Genomic DNA, 19,547 nt, shown 5'->3' on the forward strand with positions numbered 1-19,547 from the left:
TTGTTGTTGACTTTATTACTTGAGGTTAAGACAAGCTAAAAGGGTTAGAGAAGGAAAAGTGGGCCATGATGGAGATCTAACCCTTGTGTACAATATAGACATTACATCTTTGGAAGCTTCAAGCATCATGACTGTAAGGAAGGAATAGCAACTTCCTCTTAAAGAATGTAGAACATGGGAGCAGATTTTGTGATGGGAATTATCTCTGGCTATAAAATAGCTTGTCGCTGTAAGCTGACTTGTGCTCTGTTTAGATCAGACAGGAGAAGTGATTCAGCCGAGTTGTGGGAGAAGACATTTGACAAGCTGGTAGGATTTTATTTCCATTAACAGTGCAATCCTAAGACGAGTTACTCCCATCTAAGATCATTGATTTAAATGTTCTTAGACTGGAGTAACTTTTCTTAGGATTGTGCTGTAAGTCGCGTAACCTTGCCCAACTTTGTTGATTTATTCTTGTGTGGTTAATACTAGTACTGCCATCCTACATATATACTTGTGAGCTTTGTTTTGAATGGACCGTATTTGTGTAGGAGTGTGTATATATGACATGTATGATTCCAGTCTTAGAATTTTTATTTTATTTCCCGGTGTATTTAAAAATGCATGCAGGTAAGTGGTCGGAAAACTGTCAACCTCATATAACTTCATAATGATGTAGAAGTCATATGCAGGTACGAGTCTTATGCTGGAAACCTGGAGAAGATCTGGAGAGGACCTTGGAATATTTTGTCTTGTATTTAGTTCTGACCTTATGAAGACATGAAGCCGCTCACTCACATGAGTGAAGAAGATTGGAAGTGATTGTTACAGACAAATGCTTTTAAAGAAGAATGAGCAGAGGCACTAACTTGTCGATTTGTTCTTTCTACAGAACAGCATTACCTGCACCAATGTTTACCAGGAGTGATTTCAGCATCTGGAGTATCTTAAAAAAATGCATCGGACTGGTAAGCTACTGCTCCATTCTGATAGGACTTGCCTGTTGCTTTTGGTGAAATACTGTGTCTTAATATGTTTGTGTGTGGGGTGGGGGAGTCAGTTTGAGAGCCAATGTAATGCGGTGGTTAGAATAGGGCTGGGGAGACCTGGGTTTGAATCTCTACCGAATCATGAAAGCTCTTTGAAGGACCTTCAGATTTTAAAAATGATTTCTATTTATTGTTCCCAAGCCCAAATTTAGCTGAAATGTAAGATTAAGTACCTACATCACAGAAGTGCCTTTTAAAAAAATTCACCACACATCTGTCTTCTACCCATTTCTCAGTAGGTAGCCCCTCTCTCTAGTTAACCTAAAAGTGTTTGTGAGGATAAAATTAGTGGGGGAGAGAGAGAGGGAGAGAGAGAGAGACACACACACACACACACACACACACACACACTGTTTCGAGTTCTATAATGGAAAGACAGGATAAAAATGAAATATAAGATTGCAACATTTTCAGCTTGCTTATACAAACACTGGAGTAGAGCAATACACATAGGAAAGGTGAGAGGGAAATGGGCTGCTTTTATTGACCAAATTTAAAGTATTTATGGAAAGGCTCAATAAAACACTTACTGCTCTTTTGTTTGGGCATCTGGAGGCACTAACAGATGTTTCTAATTTTAAATGACGTGACTTTGAATCCACTTGTTTGGAAGTTCAGTGTTTGGTGTAGTGGTTAAGAGCGGCATGGCTGTAATCTGGAGAACCAGGTTTTATTCCCCCCACTCCCTCTGCTTGAAGCCAGCTGGGTGACCTTGGGTGAATCACAGCTCTTTAGGTGAGGTACGACTAGACTTTGTCTCACTGGTTGAACTTGTTTCCTCCCCAAGATATTTGTTCTTGGTCTTCCTTTCCACCTTTAAAAAGCTCCTGTAGACATTAATTAAAAAAGAGAGATAACAGGAGCAATTCTGGTATACATATATTGCCAGTCTTTTCTTTCCCTAACCCTCTGTTTTTCCGTGTTTTTATTTTTTAAAGTGTGGGGATTTATGTTTCAAACTATTTCCTCTAAAAGCATGTGTTGCGGGAGGCAGATTGTGCCAATTTGTTAGGTGCACATCCTACAGACTAAATGTTTTTTTGTGTTTGTTTTTGTTATGCCCAGATTTGTAACCCAGGGAACCTTTGTGGATCCCTTGCTTGTTTTATAGCATTCTCAGAAATCTCAGAGCCCACATTTTGGGGCATGAGGCTTTTCTGTGATATGCGTATGTGGATGTTCATTTTGTTTTAACTAACTCAGTTCCCAATTTGTCTGCTGCTTAGCCGGCAGTGTCCGTGCATTGATGTTACATGCTCCGTTATCTGCCAGGATTCATTCTTTTATATGGTTGGATAAGTCTCTCTTTAGAACTCATGCTCTTTGTATTTTTATGCTTTTTTCCCTTCAATGTAGGAGCTGTCTAAAATTACAATGCCCATTGCCTTCAATGAGCCTCTGAGCTTCCTCCAGCGGATAACGGAATATATGGAACATACATACCTCATTAATAAAGCATGTAGTCACTCAAACCCTCTAGAAAGAATGCAGGTAGGTATTTGCCATAAAGATTATGTACCCTTCTCCCTCAAAATGTCTGTGTTAAGATGAACACATTGATAAAGAACTGTGTAAGTTCAGGAAATGTATATGAATGTTGTAATAGGTATACTTCACAATTCCTTATTTGGGGCTAATCATATCTAATACTTACCAGGTTTGCAGAAAAATCTGAAATCTAAACGATCAATCAAAAACCACGGTGGTACCCCCCCCCCCCCACCAATACCTGTAGCTTTAAGAAATGAATGCCCTCTGAGATCTTGGCTGCTGTTTGGGGGTTGCTAGGCAATGACAACAATATTGCCATCCTTTAAGCCTTGGTTTCTGTTAGTAAAAGTCAGGAGGAGGGGGCAGGGCCCTTTCTGAGGCTGTTTTGATATACCAGTCCACCTCCTTACCCATCCCCCTGCCCTGGAGGGAGGACTCAGTGTACAGTAGCTTCTTATGTGTTTAGATCAACAGAGTCACACTTTCCAAAAAAAAATTGGCATTATAGGAGAGCTTAGAAGTGACCATATGGAAGTTAAACCCCCTTGGTAAATATCACTGCTGTAGTTATTATTACTATTTATAGTCTGCCTTTCTCAATGAGACTCAAGGTGGATTATGCAGTGTTAGTCAATAGATCAACAGCCAGGACATTTAATAAAAGCAGTAAGTCTGATACAGAGATAATACAATGCTGAAACACAACTTAAGCAATTTGACACGACATATTAAACAATGTTGAAACTACCAAGGAGGAGCATACCTACCAAAACAGACAGTATACAGTCTCTGTCCCTTTATCAAAGCATCTCTCCGAACCACTTCTTTATAGCATGCCCTTATTATCTGTGTAAAACATCTCTGCTGAATAATTCAATTTTGAAGAGTTTGTGGAAGGCCAGGAGAGTGGGAGCTTTCCTGACCTTTTTAGGCAGGCGGTTCCACAAGGTGGGTCAGCACAGAGAATGTACATGTATGGGCAGCTGCAGATTTTGCCCACTTGCTCATGTATGCCCACCTGCAGAAGGTCCCATTACCTCTGACAATATAGCTTACTAATGGAAGGAAATGTGCAAAAGTGAAACTTTATTGCCTTCCCCCTGTAGTGCTCTAGAGATTTGAGATTTGTGTCATATGGCAGAACGGAGATTTCCTGCCTTCCCCTGTGTCCCCCCCCCATGCTGCAGCCCCCTAATCTGCACAAAATGGTGCTTTTGAGGTATAAGGGGATGACATGAAGGGAGTCTGCAATGGAAAGGGGGAATCAGTGGAAATTACCAGTTTAGTTTGGATCCAACCCAAGGTCTGAAGGGAACTTCTTATAGTCTATGAACACAGATCATGAAGCAGTTGTCAGTTCTGTATTGTCCTCTGCTTGGTGTGTCTCGCAGGCTGTTGCTGCTTTTGCTGTTTCTGCTGTAGCTTCTCAGTGGGAGAGAACTGGCAAACCATTTAACCCTCTCCTTGGAGAAACATACGAATTATCCAGGTGAGAATACAATATTTATGGAAGGTTAGTGTCTTTGTTTCGGGGTGTACCCAAACATCGGGTAGTGGAAAGAAGCACAAGCTAAGGGGAGGGGGGTATCATATGCTTCCTTGCAGAAAAGCTAGAGCTGATGTCATTGATAAAATTGTAACTGGTGGTGGGAGTAGCAAGGATAATGGCGCTTCATAACGTTCCCAGTTCAGCAGATTTACTGTGCAGTTAGTCTCTGGGAGTGTTTCTGCAGATGGAAAAATGCTGCGGAATGTGACTTTCTCATCTCCCACCTCTCACTGCAGCCCCAAATACCCCTTTTGCTGACCCGGGGAGGGGGGGAGGTTCCCCCAGGAACAGCATTTAGGAGAGGCATTTCAGGCTGTGGTAGAAAGAAGGGGAAAGAACTTGCTGCCTGCAAACAGAAAAAATCCTTCTATCTGTGAAAACATTCTGGTGGCTCCAGGTCTTAATAGTGTGATGCCCGGCCGCTGACAGTTTTGAGGAGTGTCTGTTCAGTTCTTGGAGCACAGTGAATGGTTGCACTGATATAGCAGTGATTTAGAGCGGCTTTTTTGTGTCTGTTTGGCTCTCCTGTATTTTGATCATCTCTTATTCTTTTCTAGGGAGGATTTAGGTTTTAGATTTATTTCTGAACAAGTCAGTCATCACCCACCTATCAGTGCATTTTATTCTGAAGGTTTAAACCAGGATTTCATTTTTCATGGATCAATTTACCCGAAGCTGAAGTTCTGGGGAAAGAGTGTGGAAGCAGAACCTCGGGGAACAATAACACTGGAGCTTTTAAAGTATGTTCAGTTTTTCACTAGTTACCTTAAAACAATTCTAAGTGAATAAGAAATGCATAAACGATCTTTTCTTAGACCGTGTGCTTGTGAAAAGATGAGTGGTTATATTGTCAAAGTTGCATTTTTAAAAGCTCTGAAATGTTTTGGATGATGTTTTGCTTTGCAATGTGTAGTTGTAATTCTGAGATAATAATAGGTATCATCGATTTAAGAATTTGGTAGTCTGCCATTTTGAATACCAAGAAGAAAGTAGCATTAGTAAATGGATAGGAATAATTCAGTTATTGCAAAAGAATGGGTTGAATCCAACACTTTAGTTCTGCTAATGGTTGAAGAAGCTTTCCTCTGATGGAAAAAGAGTGTTCTGCCAGTACAAAGACATCTTGTATTGGCAAGACTCGCATCTTCATGAGGCGGAACGTTCTTTGCATAGGTGGAAGGTTCCACTGTTAGTGGAGTGTAAATATTGGATCCATCCTATAATGAACAGCAGAAATTCTTGATAGATATACAAACAGATCTTAAAACATTGTGTATAGTAATTTCATAATATAAAATAACTGGATGGCAGATAAGTCTCTGTAGAGATAAATTTGTCACTCAGTCACAAGATACAGTTTAAAGTTCTAATACTTGAGTCCAGTTCTTCAGTGAAAATGATATCCCACCAGAGTTGTCTGATGTGATGCAGGCTTGGCGGCGACCTCTTAAGAGGAGTGACTAATAGAAATTTCATTTTCTGAATGCTGCAAAGGTTAGGTTTACTCTGCTCATTACATCATTCCCCGTAAGTCTCTTCTGGAAAAAAGAGCCACAAAAAGTTATTTTAGATGTCTTGTGATTTAAGACTGAGAAAGCATAGCTGATTCCTTTCAGTTGTGTAAAACGGATTTGGTGCTGAATATTTCCAGGCTTTCCCCCTCCCTCTCCTTGCATAAATTAAATTGAATTTAAGAACACCTTACAGGTTAGATATCTTTAAAGAAAAAACATTAGGGGCTTTTTTTATTTGAAAGGTAGGCAACTAAGGTGGGGAGATGATAGGAATTCATCAAATTAAGGAAGGTGTGGAGAAACTGGATAGAGGAGGTGTTCCGTCTACGTGAGCTAATGTTAGAAGTTGGGGTCACGCAGTAAAATTTCATTGACAATAGATCTAAGACAGATGACAGAAAATATTGCTTGTTGCATGATTAACATAGATTTCTCTGCCATAAGATGTGTTCCTGATTAATGTAAGAGAGATCTAACAGTACCTCTTAGCTACCTGCTACCCTGATACACACAGACATTCTATTAAGTACCAGTTTCGGAAGGGGAAACAATGACTGGAGGAAGGCTGTTGGCGTCTCCCTTGCCTGTGGCTTTCCAGTAGGCATTCTAGTGGCTCTCTGCTGGGGATGGGATGCTTTCTTAGGTGGTCTTGGTCTGTCTCAGAGCCAAGCTACAAGTGACGAATGACACTTGCCTGGCAAGTGAACAGACTCACGTGTATTCCTCCCTGTTCACTTGCCCTCCACTTGCACTCCACGTGATCAAGTGGAGTGCAAGTGAACAGGGAGGAATACACGTGAGTCTGTTCACTTGCCAGGCAAGTGTCATTCCTCACTTGTAGCTTGGCTCTCAGTAATGTTCTTTTCTGCTTTCTGAGCTCCAGATGTAGCTGAACAGCATTGCCTGTATCTTTGTAACCCCCCACTCTGCATTGCTCACACTCTGCCAGCCTGGACAGCGTGCTGTTGACATTGTCATTTAATTTTGTATTTCTAGTCCTGTTGCGTTTTCTTGGTATATCCCGTATTCTATGATCACATTGTTACTGGAAGAGAAAAGAGCCAGAGTCCAGTAGCACCTATAAGACTAACAAAACTTGTGGTAGGGTATGAGCTTTTGTGAGCCGCAGCTCACTTCTTCAGAATACCTGAAATTATCTGAAGAAGTGAGCTATGACTCACGAAAGCTCGTACCCACCCACGAATTTTGTTAGTCTTATAGGTGCTACTGGACTCTTGCGCTTTTCTCCTCCTACAGACAGATTAACATGGCTACCCATCTTGATCTATCACCATGGAAGGGCACCACATTGTTGTTCACATTGTTTTGTGCTCCTAGTCCCTATTGCTTTGTTCATTCGATGTCCTATATTGTCTGATTACATCCTGCCCCTTGTACTCTGTAATCTGCCTGCAGTCTCAGTGAGAAAGGTAGGCTATAAATAAGTTAAATAAAGATTACAGGAGCTGACGGAATGGTTGTGCGCTCAAGAAGCAACTACACAAACATACTGTAGATGCAGTATGCATGTTGAATTGTCTGTACTGGGACAAATGATTAAAGCTCTGGTTGAAATACGAGGCTGGAAAGATTGCACTGCAGTTTTATCCGGAGTTGTTGTTGTTGCAGGCCACAAGGTTTTATTATTCCCTGGTACCATAGGTTCTGCATCAAACAATCACATCAGTAGCTTCTATTATATAAACCCCCATTTGACTTGATTGGTGCTTTTATCAGCCCGAAACATTTATTTCTTACACTTCCATCCCTCCCAAAAAGGCCCCAGAAAGCTTTTTGCATAGCTTCTGTTCATTCCACTGGGGCTGTAGCAGGAAAATGTTCTTAGAGATAGTCTAGTTCATTTGAGCAAAATAAACTCAAGTGAGCAACCTAACGGTTAGTTAGAAATGGGTTGTCCTTAAGCAGTCTGCTTTGTGGGTGCATTAATGAAAAAGGGCATTCATTTTGTTTAGCTTTAACATGCTAAAGTGCCCAAAGAGATCTGTAACACATGAAACAATCCCATCAGGAGCTGCCATAGGGCTTTGGTGAAGGGTGGGAGTGATGGACAGGTTAAGTTCTGCCTCTGCCAACAAGAGCCAGCCAACGAGAACTAATGGCACGCTGGGGCAGGCGGCAGTAGAGATCCATTAGAACAGTGACAGGGAGAGAAGGATTTGAGGCTGCTGAAGGGAGGCAGCAGAAAGAAAGCTGGCTTCTGAAACCTGTTATATTCATAGAATCACGGAGTTGGAAGGGGCCTTACAGACCATCTAGTCCAACCCCCTGCCCAGTGCAGGAACGGCCTAAAGCATCCCTGACAAGTATCCTCCCAGCCACTCCACTTGAAGACTGCCAATGAGGGGGAACCCACCACATCCCTAGGCAGCTGACTTCACTGCTGAATTACTCTTAACTTGAAGTTTTTCCTATTCTAGTGTGATGATCACCCAGTGTTATGAGAGTATAGGGTCATCATGAGCTCACATATTAATAACAATGTATCCAAGTGTTTGAATCACTCACTCCTATGTTGTTCATCTTGTAAATAAAAGTTACTCTTTTTCTTTTTTTAACCCTGGCTTGCTGGAACACAATTCTATCTGGTCGTCATGACCAAAATGTCTGTGGAATTAAATGTTGGCGAGCATATAAGGGAAAGAAATCTTGAGTTCCCTGAGTCCAGTAGTACTGGGCAGTCAGTTGGGTGAGAGGCAGTGAATTGAGGGAATGGACTACCTGTCTGGTGAAATCTGTGGGAAGAGAAGAGAGGGGACCCTGTGTGGATTCGGTATAGTTTGGTGTAGTGGTTAAGAGCGGCAGGACTCTAATCTGGAGAGCCAGGTTTGATTCCCCACTCTTCCACTTGAAGCCAGCTCGGTGACCTTAGGTCAGTCACAACACTTCCAGAGCTCTCTCAGCCCCACCCACCTCACTGGGTGATTGTTGTGAGGATAATAATAACACACTTTGTAAACCGCTCTAAGTGGACGTTAAGTTGTCCTGAAGGGCGGTATATAAATCGAATGTTGTTGTTGTTATTTGGGTCAGGGCTTTCAGTCTGATAATTAGGGACTAGACAGGTGGCATATTGTGATTGCCCAGAACTACTATGAATATTTAAAAATATTTAAATCTTAAATTGTAAATGTAAAAATATATTTTTGATATATTTAAATATTTTTTAAAATTTTTAAATAAAATAACTGTTCGTTTTCAAGTTTTCCGTGCGCGCACAAAGTCATAAGTTGCAGGAGAAAGTAGTACTTTTAAGAGGTGTTACAGCACTAAGCTGAGACAGTATGTGCTGTTTTAAAGATAAAACTGCTAATTTACGTATGACTCAGTGTTCAAAAATGTTTTGACTTAGCCAGTAAAAACAGAATGGAAGTTGTTGAGAGCCGTGCAGTCTGACCATTTTTAGAAGCATCTTTGCAATTAAGGTCCAAACTACATATTTATGTGTCAGTGCTTGACAGTCCATTTTGTTGAGGGAAAGCCACTTTCACTAAGGGCGTGGGGGAGTTTTTGAACCCTTTCCCCACTTGCTGTTTACACATTCCAAATCTCCCTCGCTCCAGCAGGATTTTAAATACTTGTGTGTAATGTGCAGAGATAATGAATACTAGGACCATATTTCTTGAATAAAAGTGCTATCTCGCTTTGCAAAAAACTGTAAGGGCTTGAATGGTAAAACAAAGAGAGGCATGTGGTAATAGGAATATATGATTATGGAGGGATTGAAGTCAATGCATGCATCTCTATGCTGATTTAGCATGATCTTTGTTTAGTTTATACCCTTAGCAGACATTGCCTGCATTTTCAACCTTTTTTCATTCCAGTCCAGAGAGCTCGGAGGTTCTGATCCTTGTGTTCTGTAGTAAGGGGAAAATATCACAGCTTCATATGATCCTGGTGTCACTCAGCTCCCAAATATATTTTAATACAATGTATTTACTCCAGTTCTCACACCACTGGGAATATCTGTGGATGTTCCAGGGCAGCCTGAGCGCAACTCAAAATTGTCCGAAGCAAATTAAAATAGGTTTGAATTGAGTCTGCGCTCAATGTTATAGTGTGCCTTAAAAATTGGTAGCTGAACACTTGCCACTGAACACTTTAATTATAGTTACAGCAGTAATTGTAGTAATAGCACTTTTCCGATTTGCGCTCATCACTTTACATGCTTCTATCTCAGTAGTCCCTTACAAAAAACCTGCAAGCTAGACACGTATAACTCCTATGCCCATAAAACAGAGAGGAGTGGTGGTGAGTTCATTTGTTCCCACTTTGGGGAGGGGGAAGCCTTACTTCCAGAGCACTGAATTCTTCCATGTCCCTGTGATTCCAATATCTTGATCCATGGACCCAGGCTGGACTTAATCCTTGGGGGAAGAGATGACATTGTACTGGGTACCCCTAAACCCTTAGCAGTAAGAGACAGGATATCAGCTTCCCTGTAGCAAAACACCTGTTCAGGTGATAATATTTAACTCAATGCCTTGAAATATTTTATCAGTATGGCTGCTGTGCCGTGACAGCATTGCATAATCCTGTCCGGTCACATTCCAACCAGCTCTGCATAATCCTGAACTCAGAGGGAGAAAGCTGGTCCGGGCTTTGAGCTATAATTTGCCATCCTTGGCACAAATACCACCTAATACAGAATTTGAGTTCAGTGTGCTGTTCCTGATTAGCACTTGTTCTATTACGTGAAGATGTTTGGCTCCAGAAGCTGATTTTTCATGAGCATCAAGCCTGCTAGTATCTTTCAAAAGCAAGTGGTATTTTTCACTAGGAAGTTTCATGGCTATCAATGCCAGATTATTTAATAACTTCAGATCTATAGGAAAACAACCATCTCCTTTCTTCTGTTTAATTGCATTATTAACCTTCCATCGGTGCAGAACATGTTGCACAGTTCCAAAGGCTAAGGGGTTAAGCTTCAGAGAGATTTCCACAAACAAGAACTATTCATTAGAAGAGGATTTGGAGCAGTTGGAATCTAAGCCATTTCAGATTCTCTCTAATTTAGTTAATTCTTTTTATTTCTTCAGTGTCTGATCAGACCTGTTTCCCCCCCCCCCTTCTCTTTTTTCACAGACACAATGAAGCTTACACGTGGACTAACCCTACCTGCTGCGTACACAATGTAATTATTGGGAAGCTCTGGATAGAACAGTATGGAACAGTAGAAATTGTAAATCACAGGTAATTTTAATGTATGGCGCATCGTCTCCTCTTGAAACTGGATAAGTGGAAGAGTGCTTTCTTTTATATACAGAAATAGATTTTCCAGCTCACTGGATGATATAATCACCTTTAGTTTCCAGTTTGTTGCTGATCACTTGAGAAGTCTGGCTTCATGTTTATTTTGTGTTTCAATAGTGTGTGGCTCTAGTTAGAGGATCTCAGATAGCTGAGCTATGAAAGATCCCTGCCTGATAATATGAAGAGCTACTGCCTGCTGGAGTAGATAATACTGAGCTAAATAGGTCACTGCCTGGATTTAATGTTAGATAATTGCAACTCAACACTGAGCACTTACTGACCCCACTTCCGGAACACACTCCAGGGTCGGTCTCTTCAGCCCCTCACGAACTGGCCCTTCAGTCCTCTAAGGGCGCCCCTTCAGGCCAGAGAAACGAGCAGGCTGGAGTAGAGATGCCCCGCCTGAAGGACCTACTCTCCAGTTTGCCAACCGCTGTTATTGGTGCAGAGGAGCTCCACTCTGCCATTGAGCAAACTGGACCTCAAGGCAGCCTTTGATTCAGTATTTAGGGGGGAGGCTTTGGGCCAAATTGGTTGACATGGGCATTGATAGAAGGCTGTTACTTCTGTTAATTAATTTACGTAAAAATAACAGCCTTCAGATAAGACTTACACAAGAAGGCAAATCAAAAAGAATTCCGGTTCAAAAGGGAGTCAGGCAAGGTTGCCTCTTGGCCCCTTTTCTATTTAACATCTGTGTCAACCACTTAATTACATGTCTTCATACAACTGATACTCATGCTCCAACACTTTCAAGCAGTAGAAAGGTCGCAGTCTTAATGTACGCTGATGATGCTGTACTTTTATCCCAAACAAGGGTTGGTCTTAAGCAAGCTCTAGTAAAATTTAGCGAGCAATGTGACACTGAACTACTAACTGTCAATTTAGCTAAAACTAAAATTGTCCATTTCAGTAATTCATTTAGGAAGTATAACTGGAATATCAAAGGAAATGCCATAGAACAAGTCAAGAACTTTCAATATTTAGGAATCACCTTTACTTATAACTCCAAATTTTCAACGCATTTGTCTTCATCAGTTATTTTGCCAGAGAGAAGTGCAAATGCTATCCTTAGACTGTTTAGAAGGAAGGGTGCTGGCTTTCTCCCTATGGCCTTAAAAATCTATCAAGCAAAGCCATTGGCCCAACTTCAATATGGCTCACAGATTGGTCCCTTTGTCAACCTAAAGTCCCTTGAAATCGTCCAATCTAAATTTCTTAGATCCCTATTTGGTGTACCTAAATGCATTTCCAATGTAATACTCAGGCAAGGGGGCAGTCTACCCAGAGTAGAAACAAAAGTTTGGGAACAAGCAATATCACTCTGGCTAAAAATTCACTACAAGCCGAAGGGCCTAATACCCTTCCTTCTGGCCTTGGACCCCTATCCCATTTGGTCTATACAGATTCTTAATAAGATTAAACAGATTGGTTTAGTCCCAGAAGATCTCTTTTATGGAAGCCTACAAATGGCAAGAACTTCCATCACACAGAGACTTCTTGATATTGAATTACAAAATGAAGAAGCGCTGCTGCCCAAGAACTTCAAATGTCTAAAATCCAGTCCCAGTTTTACTGCTGCTCCTTACCTTTCCAGTATCACTCATGAGCCTTACAGATAGGCATTCTCCAGAGCCCGATTTGAGGCACTTCCTTCTGCCATATTGCAGGGTAAATTTGCTTGTGTGCCAATGCATGAATGCCTATGACCAACATGGTGGAATCAGTCACTCACGTTCTCTTATTCTGCAAACTATATCAAGAGGAAAGGGCTTGTCTTATACTGCCTCTCTTGTCTAAATTTAACCCCTTGCAGTCCTATCTCGACTTTAGACCAGAAATCTTGCACAACTTCCTTTTAGAAGACGCTCTGTGACGTATGCTGTGGCCAGATTCTGTTCCTTAGCCATTAGGAAATGCAGACTCCTTTTAGCTGAAAATGTGGTATAATTTTGCCATTTTTTCTTAACTCTCTTTTATCTTCACTGTTTTTATTTCATCAATTATTCGAGCACTAATGCTCTGATCTTATTGTTATGCCCTGATGTAATAACTTATTTTTTATTGCAGATTTGTTTTGTTTTACCTGCTTTTGCTGTAATAATAAATGACTGACTGATAATTGCATATTTAAGAAATGTGGGCAGTGCCCTATCTAGAGCAGGACAGCTGCTCCTGGTACAGTTTGGAAAAGAGTGTTTCAGAGACCTCTCAGTCACCTGTGGAGTCCCAGCTGGCTCTCAGCTCTTCTTCAGTTCTGAGAGAATGGCCCTAGAATCCATTGCAGTGCCATTGATTTGGGGTGGAGTTTGTGAAACTTGCTCGGGGGAAAAACAATATCTACTTTTCAGCACTGCTGGATAAGAGAGCATATTTCATTTCCGGATCTTGATACAGAATTGTATGCATACATGTCCCCGAGGAAGAGTTTTGGAGGGCTTCATTCTTGGCCGTTGACCCAGACAGGTTTTTAAGTTTCTTAATAACATTTTGGAAGTTTGGTACAAAAGCTTCATAAGTGAACTGCTCCTAATGTGTGACTGCATGGAATTGTTTTTTCCTTCTAGATTTCTCTTTTACTAGCTTTGGTACCAAATCTCCAACCTGCTTCTTAAATTCACACAAGCTGAAATACATGTTTGAGGGAAAATCTGTGGTAACTCTTCAAAATATAGCAGCCACAGTCTAGAAAACTGTTTGGGGCATCTGTATAACCTTACAGCTCAACGACCATTCTTCAGTCATGTCATTTTATGTGTGTGTTCCCCATACTCCCATTTTGGACAGTAGCCTTCCTGTCCTCCATCTTCCTTTGCGTGATTAGAGATCACAAATCAGTAGGGCTTGTTCCGTTGTGAGAATTCATCACCAATATTCTAAAATTCTAACCTGTTGACTTCACTTTGTTTCTCTCATAGTACTGGAGATAAATGTATCCTTAACTTCAAACCATGTGGATTGTTTGGTAAAGAGCTTCACAGAATAGAGGGCTATATCCAAGACAAGAAGTAAGTGAAATGTCTGCCTGTGGACTTTGCTCTCCATTACTTTTCAGTAGTTTTGAACTGGACTAGATTGAGTTGTAGCTGACTTGTGTGCCTGACCCCACACTTCAGAAGCAATAAACCTCTGAAACCCAGTGCTAGGAGCAACATCATGTGTCCTGTTTCTCAGCCCTCTAAAGTAGCTGATTGGCCACTGGATGAAACAGGATGCTGGACTAGATGGGCCACTGGTCTGATCCAGCAGGGCTCTTACATTCTTCCTCTTAACTTTATGCTGATTCTCTTCTCCACTCACCTGCGTTCTCTATATCAACATCATGTTAATAAGTTTAGGATATTGCTGTCACCACTAGCTTAAGCTTAAAGTTTGATCGTGGTGTTGGTTAGTAACAGTAGCCTGGGTGTAAACAAATATAAAACTACACTCCGTAGCAAAACTGCTGTTTCAATTTTCTTAAGAAGTCCTTTTTCACTTTGGTAACAGTGAAATGGTAGGAATCAGCTACCCTGTGCATAGCTCTTACTTTTCAGACCTTTATTTTTAATCCATGTTGGTGATCGAAAAACATCCAGTAGCTGAATTGTTGTGTCTTATATACTGTATAAACTGTCTGCTTTTTTCCTACGTGCATTTAACCTTTGGCATTTAAAAAAAACGCAGTACAACTGCTATTATTTAAAGAATGTGTGGTTTGAAAGTGGATCTAAATGTTGCAACCTGCTCAAATGCCCGTTGTCCTGCCAGCTACTACAACTCCAGGATAACATGTAGGATCACTTAACTTGTGTCCTCGTGCCATGTATTTTCCGGCCTCAGTTCAGCACCATTGGATGGTGGACATGGAGAAACACAAAACGGAATGATGCAATAACAGAGTGTGATCCTCCATATTACAGCTGTGTGTGTGTGTGTGTGTGTGTGTGTGAGAGAGAGAGAGAGAGAGAGAGAGAGAGTTTAACATCAGAATGCTGGTTCAAGCAGCAGCCTCATATTTAAAATAATCTGCAGTTCCGCCCATGCTTTGAAGCTTAGAAATTTTGCAGAACCTGAAGAAGTTGTTTTTTTTTTCAATAAACAGTAAGAAGAAACTTTCAGTGATCTATGGCAAATGGACAGAATGCTTATGGTGTATTGATCCTTCGACTTATGAAAGCTCCAAAAAGAATGAAAGGCGAGGTGGTGGTGACCAGAAGAAACCCAAACCGGTAATGTTTTTGATATTATCAACTATTGCATCAATTTGGAAAGACTGGCTGAGATAGGTATTGGGATACTGCTGTCGAGTATTTCCATTTTTATTTGGATGGTTGTTTGGAGAAGGTGGGTACTGAGGGATAGTTGCTTAGTTCCATAGCATTTATGCTGTATGGTCCATGGGGATTCCATCTTGTTCTTTACCATCTACTTGGAACAGCTGAGAGAGATCAACTAGGGATTTGGCAGTAGATGTCATCGGTATATTGATGATACCCAGCTCTAGTCAGCCATTTGTCCCAATCAAGTAAGGGATTAGACATTTTGAACCCGTGCTGGGAGACAGCTATGGCCTGGAGATACCAAAAACTCTGTCTAGGCAAGACTGCAGGGTTGTTGGTTGACAGAAAGGCCAGTCAGGAACTGTAGTTTCAGCCTGTTCTGGATGTGGTTGTGCTCCCTCTTAAAGAGCAAGATTATTCTACTGAGGGGTGACAATTCTAGCTCCATCCTTGGATGGAGGCACAAGTCTCTTCTGTGGGGCATAGTACTCTGTCTGTACTGGGCTAGTGTACCAGCTGTGGACCTTCCTTGAGAGGTGTGATCTATGCTCTAACTCCTTCCAGATTAGCCCATGACAATGCACTCTATATGAGGCTGCCTTTGAATACTGTCCAAAAGTTTTGGGTTTTTTTTCACCAGTGTAAACTATAGGAGTCATATCTCACCAATTTTCACTGTCGACCAGTCTTCCAGACACAATTCTGAATGCTGTAAAACATTAGGTGGTCTGGGACTGGCATATTTTGACGTACCACTTTCTCCCCTACGTACATGCCCAACAGCCAAGATCAACATCAAAAACCTTGATCTGAATGCCCAACAAACCCCTTAAGAAGCAAGGTAGGTGAACACAAAGAGACAGGGCTTTTCCTTTAGCAGTGCTGAGGCTTTGTAACTACTAACTACCCATCCACCCCCAGAAAATTGTTGGCATTCAATCTGTTGTCTTAGGCTTCTGACATACACACTGAACAAAACACTTGATTTTTATTTTTTTAGTCACTCTCCACACTGGCATTTTGTTGGTCCCTCAATCTTCTGTCACTGCCGGCTTTTAATGAGAAGACTGTTCCTGTCTCTGCTGCTTTTTGTTAGTTAGTCCTGTTTTTTTTAAAAAAATAAACCCGAAGCATTGCTGCTGTACTCATTCTTACCTGGTTTTTATTGCTACTTGTAATTAGTTTAGTGGTTTTGTACCTGCTGCTGCCTTGATTTTGTTTTGTTAACAAATACTGGCCTGGATCCAGACTAGATGCTTCCATGGGCACAAGCATTTTTCTCCGCAGAACGTGATTTTCTTGTCTCCTCTCTCCCACGGCAGCCTGAAATGCCCTCCAGAAATCCTGTTTCTAGTGTCCCTTCTCCTCCGGGAACAAGATTGAGGGGTGGGAGATTTCGGACTACTGTGGGTGGGGGGATGCTCCATAAATGGAAATGCTTATGTCCTTGGAAATGTTAGTCTAGATCCAACCTATTGTAAGCAGCCTCAGAAAAAAATGTATTGACAGCAAGGGATATGAATATCTGAAAATAAATTAAAGATCTTGTACTAGGGAAAGCAAGGGCAGTGTCTTATCTTGAAGAAGGTGTCTTCTGAAGAAGAAACACTCAGAGAAATCAAATCAGTGCAATATGAGCTAGACATAGATGCTGCTGGCATTGTTGATTACCTTTATGACAGCAGTCCAAATCCTCCAAATTGCCATGTTCTGGAAATCCCTCTGACTTCGATGGGAGGTGAAGACACTCTTTGTCTTTCTGGAATGAGTACTGAGAGAGATCTCAGTTGATTTTTAGTAGCTGCTGTTACAGAGATTGATTCATATCTTACTGTCTTGAGATGTGCATGATGGGATTGGTACCTGTATGTGCTGGGACTATTCTCTTTTAGGTTGGAAAGCTGTAAATTGAGACACTGCTGTTAAGCTCATGCATTTCCTGTTCAAACTTTTAATAGATGCTTTAATGGATTCCCTCTGTGAACAATCAAAAAGTTTTTCATTTGGCCTCCCACTTGTTTTGAATGCTGCTAGTCACAAATCTCTGAACACCTAGCTTTTTATTGAAGCAAAAGCCAAATCTCCCTTCTTGATGCATCTGTGTTTGGGGAGTTTCTAGCTGTAAAGCTGATGTTTACTGAGAAAGTTATTTTTCTTCAGCAAAGATTGTGAATAAGTAACTTTCCTTAATCGGCCTCCTTGATATTGGAGCATTGAAGGAGAAAAATAATCTAAATAACAATTGCTCAGCCCTGCATAATAATTGAAGGTGGTTGTATTTTTTAAAAAAGCTCAAACATAGGAAGGTAGTATAGTGTACTGTGTGCCAAATGCAACCTGTGGATTCTACTACCCTAGGCGCTTTTGATGTTTCCCCTGTGCTGTTAATTCAGCTCCCTTCTGCCTGGAAATAGGTTTCCTCCCAGCAGGAACTTCTGATCACTGCTGGCACAGTGAAGAGGTCATGTTGGTGCAAAGAAATCATGGCCAAGGGGTGCTCTTACAGTAGTGGGATTCTCGTCCGCCAGCTTCCATATGACCCTATCGAAAATAAGTTTGCTGACTGCAGTGAATAGTATAAGAAAGAGAACAGAAAGAGATCAATAATTAACTGAAAAAGTCTGGAAAAAGAGCCCAGAATTTTGAATTTGAGGTCCTTCGTTGATATATCTGTCCAATTAATTTACCATGAACAATCATGTCTCTGTGTCAGAGTGAGGACGCTGACAATGACGAAGCTGATGATATGCCTGAGATCCAAGAGACTGTGCAAGTCATACCTGGCAGTAAACTACTTTGGAGGATAAGTTCAAGGCCACCTAATTCATCCCAGGTGAGTGGCTCAAGAGTGGGTGCAAGGGTTCATAATGGGGCAGAATCAAAGTGGCCCTGTTCAGTACTACTTCTCTTTCTCTTTTAGTTTAAGTTGAAGATGCCAGTTGCTAAACAACTGAAGTCTGATGCCTAGGTGGGGCCCATAGTGGTTGAAGGGTGGAGTCAAGGGATAATACCTAGCACTGAAGTGGGGGCAGCCATGCACCCAGAGAAGTAGAGCCTTGGCCATAAAGTGGTGGAGCCTGTGTACCTGGCCAAATGGTAGAAAGACGGAGCACACAAAAGATGCTCTATTCATCTATTCCACGTATCCACAAGTCCACTGGCACCAAGCAAAATATCCATACAGGAGCAAGAACAGATCAACCTAACACAGTCACAGCTATTGCTATATCACAAACAAGAACTTAAAAGTTTTGCTCTAAATGAGTGTACAGGTTGCTCACTCATTGCTACCATGGTTGCTTGGCTTTACTGGTTAATGGGTTGGGGCTGGTTGCTGCGCTATTACTGCTTCAGTCATTTGCTGGCCAGAGTTGGTTAGTGAGTTCTGTCAGTTCAGCATTACCCTGTCTATATGTAGCAGGAGAGGAGAGTGGTGGTTGCTGCTGCTTGAGCTTCCTTGCTATTTCTTTTTTTAAAAAATTATTTTATTATTAACTTGTAACATACTTATTAACTTGTAACATACTTGTAACATACTTGTAACTTGTAACATATAATAATAACAATATTAAATACTCAAATCTCAACCAAATCGTAATACAGAGATAATCTTATCAATATATATAATTTTAAACTTTCATCCAATCGTGAAATGAGAAACAGACCTTCATAACAGTAACCTTCTTGGTATAGTTTCCCAATAGTTATTTTTACCTGAAACCCCACTTTTCCATTTCCATAATTTCTTGAAATCTCAATTTTGTTAGTAAAAGTTCGTTTTTAGCTAGAAAATCTAAAAAAGGTTCCCATTTTGTATAAATTTTTTTATTTCCTGTTGGGTTGGCTTGAACATACAGCTTCTCAGGTTTTTTTTTTGCATCAGTAGGAAGTCCCAAACTTTGTTATACCAGGTGTTAATTGTAGGGATTGACTTTGACTTCTTCCTTGCTATTTCTTGAGTGGTTGCATGCACACAGAACCATTCCAGGGGCTTCCCTTCTCCATATTATCCACAGAGTAAATAGTGAAACAGGAAGAAAAAGCTTCCCCCCGAACACACATTTCTTAATTGTAAGGTGAAGTAAAATATCTCCCCCTGGCCAGGAGGGGGCACCTGGTAGAAAAGTAGCTGGTTGGCAACTCTGACTTATAAATTAGGGACAAACCCAAGAGAATCCCACCTGCTCGATATTCTGTGTTTATCCATTCATTGTGTGTTTCGGGGGCGGGGGGGGGGGGTAGTCTCTAAACCTTTTGCTTTTTAAAAAATCTTACCAGCTTGGAATGAAACACTAATTATGGAATGAACCTCTAATTATTAAATGTATGAAGCTGTTGGAATAAACCTGTAATTATGCATTGCTGGTGATAAGAAATAATATAGTAGATTAGAATTATTATCCCCATTATGGAAGTCTTAGAGAATATC

The 19,547-nt window shown here is 41.0% G+C and overlaps 1 protein-coding gene across 3 annotated transcripts in view; it reads left to right on the forward strand.

Annotated features, from left to right (window-relative positions):
- The window catches only part of OSBPL2 (oxysterol binding protein like 2), a 98,994-nt gene that overhangs the window by 60,537 nt on the left and 18,910 nt on the right, over positions 1-19,547 (forward strand). For all 3 annotated transcript variants that reach the window (XM_054980131.1, XM_054980132.1, XM_054980133.1), the window contains 8 exons: positions 875-950; positions 2,388-2,522; positions 3,914-4,011; positions 4,629-4,811; positions 10,689-10,796; positions 13,775-13,864; positions 14,941-15,067; positions 17,832-17,951. In XM_054980131.1, coding sequence (XP_054836106.1) covers positions 875-950; positions 2,388-2,522; positions 3,914-4,011; positions 4,629-4,811; positions 10,689-10,796; positions 13,775-13,864; positions 14,941-15,067; positions 17,832-17,951 — 937 coding nt within the window. The remainder of the gene's footprint in view (positions 1-874; positions 951-2,387; positions 2,523-3,913; positions 4,012-4,628; positions 4,812-10,688; positions 10,797-13,774; positions 13,865-14,940; positions 15,068-17,831; positions 17,952-19,547) is intronic.

The sequence above is a fragment of the Eublepharis macularius genome, chromosome 5, assembly GCF_028583425.1.
Source record: "Eublepharis macularius isolate TG4126 chromosome 5, MPM_Emac_v1.0, whole genome shotgun sequence".
Classification (NCBI taxonomy): Eukaryota; Metazoa; Chordata; class Lepidosauria; order Squamata; family Eublepharidae; genus Eublepharis; species Eublepharis macularius.